This window comes from Neodothiora populina, assembly GCF_041146345.1.
Source record: "Neodothiora populina strain CPC 39397 chromosome Unknown canker_contig_15, whole genome shotgun sequence".
NCBI classification, from domain to species: Eukaryota; Fungi; Ascomycota; class Dothideomycetes; order Dothideales; family Dothioraceae; genus Neodothiora; species Neodothiora populina.
Window position 1 is genome coordinate 602,020 of NW_027191413.1, and position 18,916 is coordinate 620,935.

An 18,916-nucleotide genomic window follows, 5' to 3' on the forward strand; every position below is an offset into this window, starting at 1 on the left:
AATTCGAGATTGCTCAAGAACATGACATGTCATCTCAGAGAAGTTGCTTCAAGACGTAGTGAAAAATGAGTGAGGTTGATGAACATACATAGGTCTTTCGTGCCTTGTGTTACAAATGGCTAGAATCACGCAGCTGCAAGCCGTACAGGTATACAGCGGCAAAGAGATTACCACAGTCGACATGGGAATGCAGATATTTGACTAGACCAAGCAAAAGAAAAAAAAGTCGACAGACCGCGCAAGGAGATCGCGAATATTGACATTACCCACGTCTCACATCAAATCACATGTAACGGGTGAAAAGGTCAACCAATTCGACAAGAATCTCAATATCTCATTGTAGATGAATAACGACAGAAAAAAGTCTACGTAGACAAGAACAACTCCATAAACGCAAGATACGCGAAAGCAAGATCAAAAGCTATGTATGTATGCCGGAAGCGAAACCGACCCTCCACAATACAGAAGAGCCGGAATTATAAAAGGCGCATAAAATCCCCGGGAGATGTAAGTCTCCCGAGAGGAATATGATTCAATCTCGGCCTCGCGGGAATGTGGATAATCAAACGGTTTGTTATTTTGAATCCCAAGGGTATATGGAGGCGCGATATCAACTGAAAGAAGAAAGAAGAGGAGGTTGAAGGGGGGGTGTGAAGGGTTTTATGGGAGAGAGGGGGAGCTTGGACCGCTTTGGTTGGCGGAGCCGCGGATGTTGCCGAGTTTGTGGTTTGGTAAGTGAGGGAGGGAGTGAGTGAGTGAGCTGTTTGTCTTTTCTGGCATTGTTTTGATGCGTTCGTACTGTACACTAAAACAGAGGTACTATTTGACGTAATTTAAGATCATGACATATACAGTGACAGCTTGTGTCCTGAGGGAATACTATGTTATTTCAGTCGTGGAGTGGTGGCGTTACAATACTATTCATCGACATGGCATACAAAATTGTCATAACTTCGAATTGCAGTAAATCAGTCGATCATCTCATGAATATCTGAGGCCACTCAGTTCGGGATCTCGTCAATGCTCTTCGCGTTAATCTCCTTCTTGCCGTTCATCTTCCTGCGTAAACCGCTCGATGCAGGGTAAACTGTAGAACATCAAAGTCAGTCAGAGCTCCTAATGCGATGAGAGTTGTGTAGCCACCCATCAATGGAAAAAACAAATGCATGCAACAAGGAACGAAGCAAGACTCACCGATTCTTCTCAACCTGTTGGATCCGCCAAGGGGTTGGTAAGCCTTGAGCCCATGCCAGGGGTCAACCCTGAGGTGATCTTCCCAGAAAGCCTTCCTCTCAAAGTCAAAACTCTCCTGCTTGGGAATCTTGAGCGTAGCGACCGTCTGCCAGGGGTACTTCTCCGGGCCCCAGAGTGTGCCTACATACTCCACCGGCTGATCTTCGAGATTCTCGAGCAGCTGCACCTGGAAGAGATACTCGGCATCGTACTCGTTGTGGAAGTTTTGCAGCCAGCGATGTAGGATGTCAGAGCCGTGCTCTGGCTTGATGGTTTCATCGAAGAGCTTCTTCTGTGTTCCGGTCGATGGGACGAGGCAGTATTTCATGACGTAATCGCCAAATCGGTAGGCCGTCTGAGAGTATTGTCTCATACTCTCAAGATGGGTCTGACGCACTTGATCTCGACCTCTTTGCAGCTCTGTGTCATCGCGCTTGGCAAGATGCTCTTGCAGAACTTTCGGGTCTGATCCATATTTCATCCGAAGACCGATGATCTCACGAGTCACCTTTGCTGTCGCCAAGTCGAGGACGGGTGTGCTGTTAAACTCGATGTCTTGGGTTGGGAAGTCCTTGCCCACATCAAACATGTCGCCTTCAACATTGAATATCTTCATCGAAAACCCGCGAGGCTGTGGAATGCGATCCTAGAAGACTGTTAGGTTTCATGTCTCTGCAGTTGCGTACAGTTGACTCATACATCAAGCCCTGGATCGCCTGGTTCGGTGCTGTACCTGCAAGCTACCGGATACTCCCCGGGGCGAGAGAACAGCTCGCCTTGTCTGAGGTACTCAGGCAAGTCGTGCACGACAAACGTGCCTTTGACAATGCCGTGCGTCCTAGCATGGGTACCGCCGAAGCAGTGACGATGCAAATTCCATTGCGCCTTTTGACTGGCATTGATTTGTTCGGCAACAGCATCAATGTCCTCCTTTTCTCCAGGAGGAACATTCTCTACGCCCTCGCTGTCCCAGCGCACATAATTCCTCTTTGACAAGTCTTGTGCGCTAAGGCCATTGGTATCGCCGTCGCCCGGAGCTGGGAGCACTGAGAAAGCCGCGCTTCTGTCGGCGAGTGTAGTTGTCGCTGACATTGTGAAATGGGTGCAGAGTGAAAGAGATAGTAGACGAAGTGTTACCACTCAGGAAAGATGCTGACCCACCTGCCCTTAGGACACCATGACGCATTTATAACCACGCCTTCGTTCGTACACAACGCGATAGAGCATCAGAGTTGCGGGGTAGAGTCAAACATACTCTGACACTTGACCTAAAACAGCAATCCCAGTGATTCAAAGCGATCATGGCGAGATCCAGATTTCAGATGATATGCTTGCGCTGTGGAGTAGCTGTCTTGCCGCCCTCAGATACTCCTGATCAACATGGTTGGGAGGGGCCGGTCAGACGGAGGAGGAAAGTACACAATGATAATTCCAAATGCAATCACTGGCTGGCAAGGATTAAGGCAATGCGCGACAACTACTTACAGTCACAGCCAAGCATGCTGGTGCACGGGAGGACAGTCCAGTGGCTGACGGAGAGGATCAACAACTCATTGATGTTGGTATTTCGTTTTCGTTCTGATCTGCAGGTGGTATACAGTAATATCAGGAGGTAGAGACAATCAAGGGCGATGGATTAGAGAATAAGAGACGCGCGGTATCAGGCGGAGATTAGATGTCCGCGTTCCACATTCGGGGAGGCTTTCGTCATCTGGGGAAGGTGGTGCCGCGCTAAAAGGGAAGATGCGCCCTTGCAACGAAGTTGTTATACGGCCTGGACTTTTGTCTATTTACTCGGTTCTGATCGTATATTGGTGACCCTGCGAGAGCGTGCACTGTGCGCATTGACGAGGTGTGCCATCTTCGCCTCTTCACAACACCATGTCGGCCACCAATGCTTCTGATCCGGTATCAAAATCAGGTTGGTTCTCGCTTGGACAGGTGTCATCTTTTGTGTTTTTGTTTTGGGGGGAAGATTCACTAACGCCATCTGCTCTATAACACAGCTGCGAAGAAGAAAAGAAAGAACAAGAAGAAGGTCAATGACAAAAGTAAAGACGCCGGCGACAATGCCGAGGCTAACGGGCTGAGAGAGGATATCGAGAAAGAGGGCGAGGGAGAGGGAGAGGGCGAGAACGAGGGCGAGGCGGAGGCTGAGGTAGACGATGTTGAGGTCGAGGTCACAGATGACACGGCGCAGACACCCGAGCAAGTGAGACTAGGCCGGAAACTCGAAACACGATTGAATGTGGATCGCTTCTAACGTGAGACAAAAAGCAAGCAACGGTAGCTGAGACGACCCCTGAGCAGCCAGTGCCAGACTCATCAACACCAGCCGAGCAGACCACGGCACCTTCAGACCCCTCCCCTCAGGACCCCACGTCTGTACCAGAACCTCCTCTCAGCAATGGAATCCCCAGCGATCGAGAGACAGCGGCTGGCGCAGAGGAGCAAAGCACCCCTGACGACACAGCAGCACGATTGGAGGCAATGACGACGGAGAGGGACGAACTACGTGCCCAGGTAGCCGCGCTACGCAAGTCACTGGAGACTACACGACACGATCACCAAGGCGAGCTAACCGGTTTACGTGAAGAGGTGGAAGACGCCAAGACTGCAAAAGAAAATGCCGAATTACAATATCGCACCCTACTGGGCAAAGTCAACACGATCCGATCGCAATTAGGGGAGCGACTCAAGGCAGATGCGGAAGAACTGTCTCAGGCGCGCACACAACTCGAGGAGCTCCAGGAGGAAACCCGCAGCCTACGAGAGATCAACGAGGACCTTCAAAACACCATTGTCGAGGTACAGGCCAAAACCAAGGAGCAGGAAGATGAGCTTGAATTGCTCAGGAGCCGCACGAATCTTTCCCAGACGAACTGGGCGCAAGAAAGAGATGAGCTACTCGGCCGAGAGGCATATGCAAAAGAAGAGTTCGAGAGCGCCAGACAGGCCATGCAAGATTGGGAAGTTCTGGCCATGGAGGAAAGATCATTACGTGAGAGTCTTAGCGACAAGGTTGCCGAATTGGAAGATCAGTTGAATGCGCAGAGGGAAGCCTATGAGAGAGCTGTGGATGATCGAGACACCCAAAGTGCGACAGTTGATGGACTACAACGGGCGTTGCAGGAGATACAAGAAGGTGCGTCGCATCATCTCTACTTTTTACGAGCCAAGGGGAGCTGACATCATCTAGCACGTAAACGCGAACTCCGCGAAGTAGTAGAGAACTCGCAGACACAGCTCGAGGCACTACGATCAGAAGCCGAAACGGCCAAGTCAGGAGCAGCCGCAAGCGCAGCCGAGCTGAAAGCCACAAAGAAGGAACTCGAGCGGGCCTTGCCCTTCGAAAAGGAGGTCAAGGAAAAGAACCTCCTGATTGGCAAATTAAGACATGAGGCCGTCATCTTGAACGACCACTTGACAAAAGCACTCCGTTTCCTGAAACGAGGCAAGCCGGAAGACAACGTCGACCGACAGATAGTCACGAATCACTTCCTGCATTTCCTGATGCTCGATCGGAGTGACCCGAAGAAATTCCAGGTCTTGCAGCTGATTGCCGCCTTACTTGGATGGACGGAAGGTACGTTTTTGAATTTGGCTTTCTCCCCCACCTGCTTCATGCACTTCAACAGACCCAAAACAGAACATGACTCGCTCACAAAAACCCATCAAAAACAGAACAACGAGAACAAGCAGGGCTAGCGCGACCTGGAGCCTCCAACGCCGCCCTACGAGTACCCCTGTCTCCCTTCCGCCGCACCCCAAGCACACCCTCGTTATCCTCCGACTTCATGCCCGACGGCGGCAGCAACGTCGGCAGCAAAGAGTCTCTGGCTGAGCTATGGTCTGATTTCCTTGAACGAGAAGCGCAAGAAGGCGGCGGAAGCAGTAGTAGTAGAGCGGGAAGTGTCGTCGGCCACGGCATGAGGAGTCCTACCATCACGAGTCCAACCATGGAGAGACAGATGATGGGATTCGGAAAGGGTCATTGAGATGCTTATGGGAAAAAAGGGGAGGGGACCATCACCTGTCCGAATAGGGTTGGATGGGTGTGGTTGTGGGGCCTTATATACAGGTGTACGATGTACGCTTCATTCATCCGAAAATGTAAAGGAACAGGGAGCGAGCGATTTCGCCTCTCTACTATGGCAGCCTTTTCCGTTGGCTATTTTGCCCCTATACTCGTCCCAAGTGCTAGACACTCAATGTCACAAGGTGAGTCATGTTTCCGGGTGCTGGATGAATACGAAATGATAAAGTGAACCTTTTTTTGCAATGTCTGTCTATTGGTATATATCTCTCTCTCACAACACATGCCACTTGCGCGCGACAGACTATTCTTACAACTTGTAGTTACCAGCCGAAGCGGCAGGTCCAGACCTGACAGCGTCGCCGTCGACATTGGTCAACTCACCCTTCTTGCCAATGATCTTGACATTGCCCTTCTTGAGATCACCGATGACCTCCTTGCGCGCCCTGGTCTTCTTGTTCTCGGGCTTCTTGTTGCGCGAGGCCTCGGCGTTAGCGCTGCCCTTGCGCTCTCTCTCCTTGTCACGGCGTCTGCGCCTCTTGCGCTCTTCTCGTGACATCTCCTCGCGCGCAACGGGCAGACCGCCTCGCGTGGCAACCTCCTCGGAGCGCTTCTCGATGGCCTCGCCGGCCTTGTAGACTTCTTGGGGAGCGAGCTGGCTGGCTCCTGCTGCTTCTGCGCCGGCGGTGGGACGGGCGTCTTCGAGTCTGACGACGGGCGCGTCGACGCGGATGTCCAGCTGGGCCGTCTTGGGTCCCGGCTTGAAGTGGAAGGAGCTGAGGCTGTCCAGCTTGTGCACAATGTCTTTCCACAGCCCCTCGATTTCCTTTTGCTGCTTCTGCGTCTGCTCGTCCTTGGCGTCGACGTAGTTGGGATCCGTCTGCTTGAGGTGCTCTTCCTCGTACATTTCCGCCAGCGACTTCTTCGACTTTGTGTCGTCGAGGTGGAAGTCTAGACGGCCGCGGCGGGCGTCCTTGCCCGTGGCTAGGTCGTCTGGTCGTCTGCGCGGGATGTCTTGGAAGTCTTGGGCCAGGATGCGGCGCTTGATGAGCTCTTCGATGCTTTCGCTCACTTCGGCAGTGATGACGGGGACGGGCTTTCCGGCACGCTCAAAGTCGAGGTCCTCCTCGAGCAGAGAGTTCATTGGTCGATCCGCCGCTCGTGCTTCACCGGAAAGTGTCCACTCTCGCTTTGCGACGTTGGCGGCTTCGAGTTTGCGGATTTCCTTTTCGATCTCGGCGCGGCGGCGCTCGTGAGTGCTTCGGCGTGAGCGAGGATCCGCGGGGTCGAGTTCTTCGCCTCCTTCGTCTTCCTCTTGGTCGGACTCGTCGAAGAGGTCGCGGTGGACAGCTTCCATTGTGCGCTCCATCTCGGCCTCGATATCCTTGTCGTCTTTGGCGGCGCCGGGGACCTGCTCTGCCGCAGGGAAGTTGTGAGGGTTCGGACGTCCTTTTTTGTTTTTTCTAGTGGCTTTCTTGGCTGGAGGTGCGAAAAAGTCTTCGTATTTGATGTCGTTGGTGTTGGACAGGCCGGCCATGTCATCCATCTCGCCCTCCTCTACTTCAGCATCGTCGTCTCCCTCGTCGTCGCTGAAGGGTGCGTTCAGATCGGCGTCGCCAAAGGTGGGACCTCCTTCCTCGTCGTCTTCATTGTCTTCGTTGTCTTGACCTGCGGCGGCCCGGCCGTCTGCTCCGAGAGGGTTGGTGCCCCAATCAATCTCTTCGTCGTCATCGTCCACCTCGTCCTGATCGCCACGCATGTCGGCTTGTTCGAGGAAGTCGGATTGTTTGTTGAAGTCGTCGATGGAGAAGAAGCCGTCGTTGAGGCCGTTGGGGTCAGGAACGTATTCCTCGGCAGGCTGCTCGTCGTCTTCGTCGTCTTCGTCCGCATCGCCGCCCATCTCAATGTCTTCGCCATCTTCTTGATCTTCCTCTGCGTCTTGCTCTTGTTCCTCGTCCTCGTCTTCGACAAGCTGTTCGCCCTCATCTTCGTCGTCAGAGGTGTGGTATTCTTCGTCGTCGTCGTCGTCCACACCCTCGACTTCATAGTCAACACCCTCTTCGCCCATTTCGCTCTCGTCATCCTCTTCGTCTTGGGACTCCTGGGCGGCGTGTTTTGCTTGTAGCTCATTCAAGCCCTTCTCGGCCTCCTTCCTTGCAGCGTCGATGACTCTTCGCGCCTGCTCCCAGATCTGCTCGATGGCGAAACCGTCGACGTGCACCTTCTTGAGTCGAAGGACTTGATCTTCTTCGTCAAGGTGTTCGCCTCTTTTCCGCTTCTTCCTTGCGTCTGCGAACCGTTCCTGCTGTGCTTCCGAGATTGAAGCGGCGATCGGGTCCAGTGCCTTCTTCAGATACGACAGCGATGAGGCGTGCAGTGCTGGAGGAGGTTGTAGAAAAGCGTGTTGGGCGGATGCCAGCGAGGATAGCAGGTCGCTCTGCGGAGCCTGCGCAGAGACGGCCATGTTGGGTGTATGGCTGGACTCTTTCTCTTTCTCTTTCTCTTTCTCTTTCTCTTCCTCTTTCTGTTTCTCACTCGGGAACGCAGAATGCCTCAATCAGAGGACAGGAACAAACTTGGTTTAATTACTGCACGAATCAGTAGGAAGCTCTTGGTGCAAGACGTGAAGCAGGAAAAAGTTCTGCCAAGAACTAAACCCTTCATCTTCACTTTCTGGATTTGTTTTTAAGCCCGGCTAAGGCCGATGGCTGCCTCAGGCCGCCATTCCGGTCTAACAATATAATAATCACTCGATCTTATTCGACAATAACAATTGATTTGGTGAATTGATGCGGAGATTCAGGCACGGGCAGGTGGACCCCTCCATAAACCCCAAACAAGTACTCGGTAGGTACAGTACCTGACTATATATCTCTTTACCACAAGTGACTCTGGTTATATCTACGGTACCTGTCCTCGACTCGACTGGTTTTATGTTTCTTCGTCGCATACCTTCACCTCGGGCCTCTTGCAGTATCCTTTCCAAAACACATTACAGTCTCACTCCTCGTTCCATCACAACCAAAATGGCACCCACTGGTATGTGTGAGCTGTCACTGCATGCGCCTGCACAAGAAACATGACCTTTCACCGCTTTCTTGTGCTCGCCGTCCTTCCACCAGCCTATCTGACTTGTAGCCTCCAGACCAGAAGCCTCGTCCAATTGTAATCTCAGGACCATCCGGATCTGGCAAATCGACCCACCTCAACCGCCTGCTCAAAGAGTACCCTGATCGCTTCGGTTTCTCCATTTCTCACACCACTCGTGCTCCTCGGGGAGCCGAGCAGAACGGCGTCGAGTACCACTTCGTCACCAAGGACGACTTCTTGAAGCTTGTTGATGCCGGGGGCTTCATCGAGCACGCCCAGTTCGGTTCCAACTACTATGGCACCAGCGTACAAGCTGTCAAGGATGTCGCGCAACAGAACAGGACTTGTATCCTTGATATCGAGATGGAGGTAAGGGTTTTGTCGCATCATAACCCACCACCTCATCCACCAGTGCTGATACGAGGACCAAACAGGGAGTGAAACAAGTGAAGAAGACCAACCTCAACGCACGCCTGCTCTCGCTGCAGCCTCCCTCGCTCGACATCCTGGAGAAACGTCTCCGTGGTCGCGCAACTGATTCCGAAGATGCCATCACTCAGCGTCTTGCTCAGGCCAAGAACGAACTCGCCTATGCCAAGGAGCCCGGTACATTCGACAAGGTCATCATAAACGATGATCTCGAGAACGCGTGGACAGAGTTCAAGGCTTTCTGCCTTGCTGACGACTAAATGGAGTGCAGACTCTGTTTTTGAAAGACGTGCGGACGTTGGTGCTATTGATGGGATAGAGCTGCGGACGATTTGAGTAAGGCCGCCATTGGACTTTGATTCATGGCCTTCAGACGAATCATTTCTGGTGCAATCAAGCCGCATGGACTCCCTTGAAGTGCTGGATCATCATCCAGTGCCGCACGCTACACCGCACTTCCCACTTTCTGTCGTCCTAGTCGCCGCAGTGTGGTGTGCTATGCCGTTGTCGCTAGCCACGCAGCTCTCGCAACGATCAAGCACGACCCTCAATACCTCATATTTCTTTGGGCACCAACTTTGGCCCGTGACGCGGCGATGTAGTGGATTCTGAGTACACCACCCATACAAAAGTTCTCCTGGAGGAGCGACGCATCCGCACCGATAGACGTATTGATATATCATGCACATAGCTTTCCGGCTTTTTCCTTCCTTGTTTTCGTGCTCCTGACCTATGACACTTTCTCTAGCTGCTCAGGAAACTGGTGAAAGAGAGCAACTCATAGGACTGAGGTATGCACAAGAAACGAGGTCAAAGTGAAAGTGATGGATGAACCGCGTTCTGCTCCTTCCTAAAATTTGTCCGATCTGGTTGTGATGCTTCACTGTTTCATCGCTCTTTAGCATGCCACTACTGTGAAATACATCAACAAGGTAATCAGAGAAACTCCCGGGCAAACACTCCACTTTCTCATCTCCGTTGATTGGCAAAAGCAAAAGAAGCGAAGCCACGAAAATAAACCCAAAAACTGAGTCAATATATGACAGAGGGTAGATGTATTCAACAGCAACCAGATCAAACCCCTTCGCTTGCTGACCGCAACTATGCTCATGCACCAATCCGGACCTCACTTCCTGCTGCCACTCATCCCCTCTTTTTCTTCTGTCTTACTTTTTCCCCAGTCTCACGATGAGTAGTGGTCATACAATAGCAGCAGCAGCAGCAGCAGCAGCAGCAGCGACATCAATCCTGAAACCCGGGCCAGACAGAAGACTACCCACCCGCATATCTGACTCCATTCAGAACCATGGAACGTCGCTCGCGCGAATACAGAGATACAGACGTGGGGGGGGGGGTTTGTTTCGTACGACATCAGGTAGCATTATATATTACCTTGGCACAGAGACAGAAAAGAAAGGGTACCGAGGACCATTCACGACCAGTCTTCTGGGTTTTGCTCTTCTTGCTCCCGGTTCGTGTTTTTGCGAGGAGAAAAGTTGACGTGTCTCGTTTGATCGAGCGCGCTCTCCGCGCGTCTAGCTTATGGCGGAGGTGGTCTGGCTCATTCGTCATGTGAGGAGATACGGTTGGATTCGCTGGCTTACATAGGTATATGCATGCATGCACGAATTGAAAAGCGCATGCTTTTTGGATGTGGTTGACCGCTCTGGGACAGGGTTGCCCTCCTCAGCAATAGACTTTCATTTCAAATGATTAAGAGTCAGGCCGGCAGGTAGACATTTGTTGTGTGTATACTTTACAGAAAAAATCTTTGTGGTGGACACTGATTGGATGGTGATGTTAAGGATATCATGTAAACATCAAGTTGTTCAAAGAAACAAATAGAATGCTACGACAGCTTCGTGAAAGGCCTATGATCTCCCATGTCATCCATGATCGCGCGACTGCCGCAGTCTAGGTAGCTTTGCTGTCATCATCTTGCCTCTTGAAGATCCAAAAAAGAGTCCCAGACCAACACAAAATAGTGTTGTCGAATGCCATAGACTGCTTGCCTGTCATCTAGCCCCTGCTTCATCTGATGCTTGATGCTTTGGGTGTACTCTTGCATCGCCCTGAAACCCGTCCCTCCTTCTCTCTCTGCTGTTCTTACTTCTGTCCCTCTCGCCGTCTCGTACTCGCGTAGATTGAAGCCCCTCGTACACATGTGATGCAACGCTGGCTGCTGTTACATCTCCCGCGGGAAGTGAGATCTGAACGTGTTAATACACCACAGGATGGAGTGGCAAAGAGATGACTGCGCAGAGTGCTGACCGTCGGCAGTGCTCGAACCAAATTCCGACCGCACGATCTCTTGTATGCTGGTGATATAACAAACAAACATGTCTGCTTCGTCCGAACAAGACTACCGAGAACCCAGAGTATAGACGCGTGGGGTCGGCATCAGTGGTGGTCGCTGTCGATAGCAACCGATGATCAAGGTCTCGCTTCCACCACTAGAGTGATCGCACCTTCACCACAACAATTCTCGATACCGTTCTTGGGTTATCCCTGATGCTTGCAGAGCACGCTCGTCATTCCCTTTTCAGTGTGTTGATTTCGTTGTTGATCGAACGAAAACATTCGTGCGCTAAAGGCCAAGATATACGGACGAGGATGTCGTCTTGCAAAGCAAACTCGATAGTGTCAACATTGAACAACAGACGTATATAGGGATAATTCAAGTGGCGTCTGTATGTCAAACAGATTTTGTTCTAAAAGTGTTGTTCGTGGAGACTTGATAGCTGTGACTGGATTCAACCCAAAATATTGGACCAGGCAGCGTTTCGTGCTACTAGGACGTGAAACCGAGCTGTCATGACACATGGAATTTCCACTAAGCAAATGCCCAAGCCAAAAGTCATGGTGGCCTCAAGGCAAGTAGGCCGATCCGAAGACCCACTATACTGAAAGCAAGTGTCAGCAGTTGTGGTAAGGAACCACAACGACACAAATGATAAGAAACGTACTTATTGTATAGATTGAGGTCCGATCCATAACAAACTACATGTCAGCTTCGTCAACGCGCAATGAACATCATTTAACGAGACGTTGATGTGGCTTAGCATCTCCGCAGCCGTCCCAGGTACTACCCAGAGAGATGGGGTACACATGCCTGATGAGAGAAACAATATCAGACAGGAATGGTGATGAAAGTGAAAGGGCTGCATAGGACGATGAAGGAGATAATGACCATCGAACATGGTGACTCACGATATCCTTGTAACGCGCGCAATCCCACACTTAGGGATAAAGAAAAGGGTGCGAGTGTTGCTTGCCTCGAAGTATCAGATGGCCTCACCTTGAGACTTGAATTCACAACGCTTTGCTGTGCCCAATGTATAAACTTTCAGGCATTTGAGCTGCTGTCAGTTGTGGAGATTTTTGATCAAGCTCTCCGTAACCCGTATCTGTCACGCCAAAGTCAGACAGTTGAACGAAGTTGTGTCTATACCTCGACCTGGAGAGCGTGTGAGTGTAATTCAGCCTCACGTCTCTCGTCCCAGAGCAGACAGATGACCCACCCCTCAGTACTTCAGTACCCACTTTCTGCCTTTCCCTCCAATAGCACTGGAAACACTGTCCTAGATCTGCGGTGAAGATTTGGAAACCCTTGGGGCAGTCACCAATTTCCGGGGTCTGGTGCAATCCGTTTTCTGGGCAGAATTGGTATGTGGTAGCAGGAATGCCCATGGTCATGCATTGACAAGAGTACGCGTAACTGCGGATCTGGCACATTGCTCATGCTCGGCGTATTGACCAGTGAACCTTGACATCAAAGCAGATGTATTTTGTTGAAGTGGGCAAGAGACGAAAGACTGAGGTATATGATGGGACCATGTAAGGCTCGAGACGCAGCACTGAAATCGCGCTTGTGCATGAAAATCTTCGAGATGCTAGAGGTACCAATCGATAACCAAAGGTGGGTAGCAACGAACAGCAATAACTAGGACCAGGCGGCAGCAATCATAGACAAATTACCTATCCTACCGCTGCTTCCATGATATGCTGTGCCACCCGTCTCGAGACGCTTGACCTGCCTTGTCGTATCAATGGCACACTGTATGCACATGGACTGGTCCGCTGCTCAGTATCAATCTCGCAGGAATCGCCACTCACATCGTCGATGATCTGCGTCGTGGGTGGCAAGCCAGTGTTGAGAGATCATGGCTGATGTCAAACCACACCCTCAATCGACCAGCAGCCAAACGGATATAATTCCCAATTACCAGCCAGCAACGAGTGCACCGAAGCTTCTAGGTCGAAACGCCATTCGGCATGTGCCTAACCCCCGCCGGTCAAGGATGATCCCAAAGCAATGATCTTCAATCCTTCCTGATTCGTTTCACATCCAGGGGTAACATGCTTCTAGTCGTGACATTCCGTAGCAGCTTCTCCATCGAGCAAGGCCCATGAACAGTGCACGGCTGAAATTTGACCGTAACGTTGATGGTATATGGCGAAGTCGTGCCGCGATATCGATCCCTTCGGTGACTATCATAGATTGCATATCGACCCACGCCAATCTACGATATTTGTCAAACGATATGTGGGGAAGGTGGAACTCGTACTGTAATGGTCGCGAGTCCTGCTTGCACGATCGTATCTGGTAACTGAGTGATTACTTATGCCCAGTCACATCATGTCAGCCATCTCCCACAACAGGTGCATGAGTATCGCCAGCTGATGACCTGCCAACTAGATCTGTCAAGCGAATGTACAGAATGAATTGCTCGGTGCCATGCGCCGGCAATGTGCTAGTGGTAAGTTCCTGTTCCCCGACTATATGATCTTCCACACATGTTCCAAGCGTTTGGAGCATACTAATATAGAACAGCAGATCGCCCGGCGTTATACTGTAGTTCCATGGACCTCATGCTGGTTCTTTGCACCACCAAAGATACTGCGCAAGCTGGCGACTGGCTTCGGTCCGCGTGGCCCATACAGTATAGTGATCTCGGTCATACCCGACCGCAGTACCGCACGATCCGTAATATAGATATGTGTCTCGCCATCGACGGCCGGGATGTCGGTCGTGAAGAGGCTTCTAATGATATTCTGGGGGCCTACTGATGTACGCCACGTGTTGTCCGTTCGCACGAAAAACACAGGTTCTGGCATCTAAAGTTAAAGATCTCCATCCGGGGCTCTCGGAACGAGCTTACGAGATTACTCTAGCGGCTGTCATGATCCCTCTCACTTCAAAAAGAATGCTTCAAGTGTGGCTTAGTGCTGATATAACGCTAGATCACCAGATTGGCACGCTACATTCAACAACTAAGCATAATGTGATATCTTAAGACGTGACGAGTCAAATAGCTACTATTTGTAAGGAGGTACCTTATGCGTTCCGTGTCTCATCTATCGCGGATGCGGTCCATTCATCCAGCGCTAATCGGCTGAACACCAGTCAAGAAGTTCCCCTCTCTGTTTCTGCAGCACCTATAGGTGGTACAGTCAGTGAGCCCATGCGGCAATACTTGACGATTTAAGATGATCAGCAGGCTCGAACCGCCGCGCTCATGCAACCTGACCTGTGAACGAATGATTTGAATAATGAACATTAATCTAAGCTGTCTCAGATGTACCTGCAGCTGATACCAAAATGTAGATAAGCGTCTCTGAGGCCAGGATAGCACCAAACCAAAGATCGAGTCCAAGGCATCTTCCATAGCAAGGTATGCTATCTTGGTTGTGAGACTATCTCCGATGGATCCGACCAGGCCAAAAGAGATGGATGCTAGGAAGTGGAGGGAATGTTCCGAGCAGATGATGTGGCCTGTCAGTGCCAACGACTCCCACTAATTAGCACTGCGTCATCTTACTCATGAAACGTACGGACTTTTGCTCAGCAAGGGTCTGGCGATGCAATCCTCCCGGAGGATCTCCCAAGATATGGTGGGCAGGGACAGCAATTCCATGCCATGCCAGGCGTACGGCCCGCTTGCCGGCAATGCTAGTGACATTACAAGATTGTCCTTGTGCAGCCACATATCTCCAATGAGTTTGGCCTCTTCTCTGTTCGACCAATTGTAATTTTGATTCTGCTCGAAAAGAGTAGAAGCTATCAGTAGACGAGATTTGGTGTCGTCAATTATACTCGTCACCTCTCTGAAACCAGCGAAGTAAGTCGAAGCTGCCGATATGGGAACGTGCATTCTGCTATATGTCTCCACAAGCTCTACAGCCAACACCAATTGAATATCCACATGTCCAAGCGAGGGGAGTTCAGCGATTAAACCTTGGAGGCCGTCGAATGTAGGAATGGCAGAGTCTGACTCGCAAAATACGACGACAGCTACTCTCCTAATGAGCTTGTAAATATATGGTGGCATGTGGCCATACCACGGAAGTGGAGGGAGTGTCAAAGATAATGCATCGGATGTTGTTGCCATGACAAGCACCAAATGCATATTGCTGGACATGGACGACTGATATTCGTCGTGTATTTGTCGATTGATGCGCATCATCTCTGGCCGCAAGCAGTTGACTATGGCAGATTCCTGTCTTTGCAGACCAGAAGTCCATCCAGTATCATCTGATCCGACGTATCTGGGCAATGCAATTCGTTCATCTCGGAGAAGGAGACAATAGATTTCATCACGAATTTCGCGCGGGAGGTCCAGAAACCGGAAGGAACCATAAGTGTTGAACTCCATGACTCGTCACATTGGATAGAGCTTTTACCTCTTCACGTACAGACCATGATGGGAGAACCTTGCAGCATGATGATAGCTGACCCAGAGTCCTGTCATCTGAATTTACAAGATAGAGAAGGGACACAGCACATCAAACAAGATCGGGGAAGGAAGTGGAGGCCACGACGTCAGAAGTATACAGCTGGGTAAGGCTTGGCAATCGATCCATCACCTTTCAGGAACACTGTATACCATAGTACAGCGTATGAGACGGGCTTGACATAAATCAAAGGATAGAGTGGCTACTAAGGCTTCCATACCGAACCATTACTCACTGGTGAAGGTCAAGTGAAGGTCTCAAGTGAGTGGTCTTGAAGTGAGATCTGGGCGTACCACAGCGGTCATGGCATGCAAAGGAGGTGAACCTGAACATAAGCCTCACCCACTCCTAGAACATCTCAGCCATCCGAGTCTATCATATCAGACTTTATTCCATTACCTTGTAATAGTCCAGCTTGTACTGGTTCCTCACAAGCATATAACTGTTCTTTGTGCAAGGGTGCTAGAAAGAGGAAGCATTCAGCCAATCATGAGACGGCATGCGCAATTGCAGCTGCCCCACGTAAGCCACAGACATCTCCAAGCCGGCGATTCTGAACCTCACATGTCTATAATATTATTTCTTTGCATCGCCATAGATAACCACTGTTTGGTGCATACTTCGTCTAAGTGAATTTATACGAGCGAAACCCGACAAAATGGATATCCGCGTCCTCAGACCTTCAGACATTCCCCATGTCCAACAGACAAATATCACCAACCTACCGGAGAATTACTTCTGCAAATACTACATGTACCATGCAATGAGCTGGCCGCAATTGAGTTATGTCGCCGTAGATGTACGAGTACCTTCAGCTATTGGAACCTCAGAAACACGAACTGACATATGTATAGGTCTCGCGCCCACAACAAACCCCTTACGACCCCCCGAAAATCGTTGGCTATGTTCTGGCGAAGATGGAAGAGGAACCCACTGATGGATTGCAACACGGTCATATCACTTCATTGAGCGTTATGCGAACACATCGAAGGCTTGGACTTGCGGAGAAGTTGATGAGGCAAAGTCGTATGCATTCAACAACCGACCCAGAGTAGAAGGTGGGAGACTAGATGACTGATCAATCTCACAGAAAGAGCCATGGCAGAAATCTACGGAGCGTCCTACGTTTCTTTGCACGTCCGTGTTTCCAACAAAGCCGCTTTAGCACTCTACAGAGATACCCTTGGCTTCAAGGTTGAGGGTACTGAGCCGAAGTACTACGCCGATGGAGAGGATGCTTACAGCATGAAGATGAACCTCGAACATCTGAGACTGTCGCCGGCAGACATGGATAGCGATGACGAGGCAGGGGAGAAGAGCGTGGGCAAAGACGAGGGCGGCGAAGTTGGCTCAGCAGGGAACAAAGACAAGGTGCACAAGGTCAAAGTTGGTCGGCAACTAGGTGTAGGCGAATTGGTGGAGAAAAACGAGAGTAGCGCTACTTAGGGTGGCAGCTGAGCACGAATCGAATGTGAGCCATCAGAGATCACACATCAACCACTTAATAAGCAAACAAAAGCACATACTAGGGACAGTATCAGCTCGTTGCACCTACACTAGCCACAACATCGGCATCACTACGCTTTCAGCCTTGATGTCGAATAGTAGACGTCCAACTTCTTACGCATCCATTCAGGATAGTGTTCCTTCTGGAGAGCATATGGTACATGAGGAAGGACGCATCTACTATATTAGCTTTATTGTAAGGGCCAGTGTGAATAGGCACACTACCCGGTCGACCTGCATTCAACTGATTCAGCGGCCTTTGTCACTGACTAGGTGCAGCCTGGGCCAGATGGTAGCTGAAATATGTTTCATCCATCGGGCACCGAATAATGCGGTGGAGTATAATACCCTGCTAGTACAATATATATGATAAGTGGCAGCACTTCATTCGTGCAGACATGCGCACAGGCGTTGGTGTCCGGGTTCGGGCCTACCTCGCATCTGCGCAGGCCGAGATGCCCTTAGTGGAAACGTCAGTACAAATGCACATTATGTGCGAATGGCCACAAATAGGCATCTCTTCCTGCGTCTGCCAAAACAACAGCATGCCTCACTGGCACGGTCCTGACCTTACTCATGTGTGATGATTCAGGAGGGACTATCTTGAAGACGAGCCTGTTGATAGGTCTCATCAATGCCCAGAGATTGTGGAATGCCACTTTGTAGTGTTCTATGATAAGAAAACTTGCTGTCCTTCCATGCATCAATCCACTTGTTCACTGTATGAAGTTAGCAAGTCACATCTAGGACCTAGTGAGAGGACCAACCCATAGATGTTTTGTAGCTCTTTGACCGGTACCAAGCTCAGGTAAACCGTCAACACAGGAGTCTCCTGAAGCTTGTCTTTTGGACGCATCACTTCAAAGTCCTCATCCATGTCATCGGCAGCATTTTCTGGTGGTGCATCAAGCGTAGCAGTCGATCCGGATCTGCCAGGACCCGGGGCCTTCGCTTTCATGAGCACCCTCTCAGTTGTCAGAGAAGAATATTGATAGACTCTCTCGCCCTTAGCTTTGAGGTCCCTCTTCGCGATCTCAACAGCGCTAATCAGCTTGTTAGCTGCCGCGGACCGAGCGTGGAGACTCGCAACAGCCGCCTTGTCTCCTTCTGAGGGTTGAGACAAGTGTCTGATCAAGGCTCCTGTGCGGCTTGCGACAGAATTTGACGAGATCACTCCCAGGCGAAGGAGGTCATACTTTTGGTCTAGACCAGATTCAAGTTGTGTTTTCTGAGCAGTCTTGTTATTTTCAGTCATGACTTCGAGATTAGAGGCAATGCTCGTTTTGTAAATGCTTGACGATAAGAAGATCAGGTCGACTAGAAGACTAGACGCATCACTGCTTGACTTTCAGGGTATTTTGTCAGTTCATTCATCATGAGTGTTATGCATGAATTATAGAATTATAGGAACTTGAGCAGTAGTTCACGCTAACTTGAGTTCGACTGACTCGTGCATTGGGTAGCGGATATGGACGCATCACGTGACATAGTATATCGGCTCGATTGGGCTTGTCATCGAAAATCAAATTGAGTGACATATGTGCTAAGATTGTCACAAAAAGCCTATTGCGATGGTCAGACATTGTAGAGACCGAGGCATGAGGGCAAGTCGGCACTTCCCAAAAAACAATAATCTATTGCAGTGAGAAGAATGCGAGCTCGTTGCACCCACGTTTGACGCTTGACGTGGCGACAACTAAAGCTGAAGCCGTCTTCCCCGGACGCACTACTGAGCTGCTGGCACCGGCAAACCCAGGGCGAGGGTAAGGGTAAAGTCTGAAGCATACCACAAACCAGATATGCATCATTTAGTCTGGATTATATAGTTCGCCAGACAGGGTCTACTTGATGCATTCGCTGGCATTGAAATGCGCCTATAGCGTCAGT

At 50.5% G+C, this 18,916-nt stretch overlaps 6 protein-coding genes across 6 annotated transcripts; 3 read left to right on the top strand and 3 right to left on the bottom strand.

Moving 5' to 3' along the window:
* Positions 1–1,001: 1,001 nt before the first annotated feature.
* On the bottom strand, positions 1,002–2,325 carry AAFC00_002561 (uncharacterized protein; the record flags this gene model as incomplete). Its single annotated transcript, XM_069341895.1, has 3 exons — positions 1,002–1,087; positions 1,195–1,879; positions 1,933–2,325. The coding sequence occupies 3 exons, from the start codon at positions 2,323–2,325 to the stop codon at positions 1,002–1,004; spliced, it is 1,164 nt and encodes a 387-aa protein (XP_069198403.1).
* Positions 2,326–3,114: 789 nt separating this feature from the next.
* AAFC00_002562 (uncharacterized protein) lies at positions 3,115–5,231 on the top strand (the record flags this gene model as incomplete). The annotated part of the gene is made up of 5 exons (XM_069341896.1): positions 3,115–3,154; positions 3,240–3,445; positions 3,511–4,378; positions 4,433–4,819; positions 4,918–5,231. 5 exons carry the CDS (start codon positions 3,115–3,117, stop codon positions 5,229–5,231), a joined length of 1,815 nt encoding a protein of 604 aa, XP_069198404.1.
* Positions 5,232–5,579: 348 nt separating this feature from the next.
* On the bottom strand, positions 5,580–7,733 carry AAFC00_002563 (uncharacterized protein; the record flags this gene model as incomplete). The annotated part of the gene is made up of 1 exon (XM_069341897.1): positions 5,580–7,733. One exon carries the CDS (start codon positions 7,731–7,733, stop codon positions 5,580–5,582), a length of 2,154 nt encoding a protein of 717 aa, XP_069198405.1.
* Positions 7,734–8,295: 562 nt separating this feature from the next.
* AAFC00_002564 (uncharacterized protein) lies at positions 8,296–9,048 on the top strand (the record flags this gene model as incomplete). Its single annotated transcript, XM_069341898.1, has 3 exons — positions 8,296–8,308; positions 8,415–8,728; positions 8,794–9,048. The coding sequence occupies 3 exons, from the start codon at positions 8,296–8,298 to the stop codon at positions 9,046–9,048; spliced, it is 582 nt and encodes a 193-aa protein (XP_069198406.1).
* A 7,133-nt stretch (positions 9,049–16,181) lies between these two features.
* On the top strand, positions 16,182–16,969 carry AAFC00_002565 (uncharacterized protein; the record flags this gene model as incomplete). The annotated part of the gene is made up of 3 exons (XM_069341900.1): positions 16,182–16,322; positions 16,378–16,549; positions 16,614–16,969. The coding sequence occupies 3 exons, from the start codon at positions 16,182–16,184 to the stop codon at positions 16,967–16,969; spliced, it is 669 nt and encodes a 222-aa protein (XP_069198407.1).
* Positions 16,970–17,732: 763 nt separating this feature from the next.
* On the bottom strand, positions 17,733–18,284 carry AAFC00_002566 (uncharacterized protein; the record flags this gene model as incomplete). Its single annotated transcript, XM_069341901.1, has 2 exons — positions 17,733–17,748; positions 17,797–18,284. 2 exons carry the CDS (start codon positions 18,282–18,284, stop codon positions 17,733–17,735), a joined length of 504 nt encoding a protein of 167 aa, XP_069198408.1.
* Between the last annotated feature and the right edge of the window lie 632 nt (positions 18,285–18,916).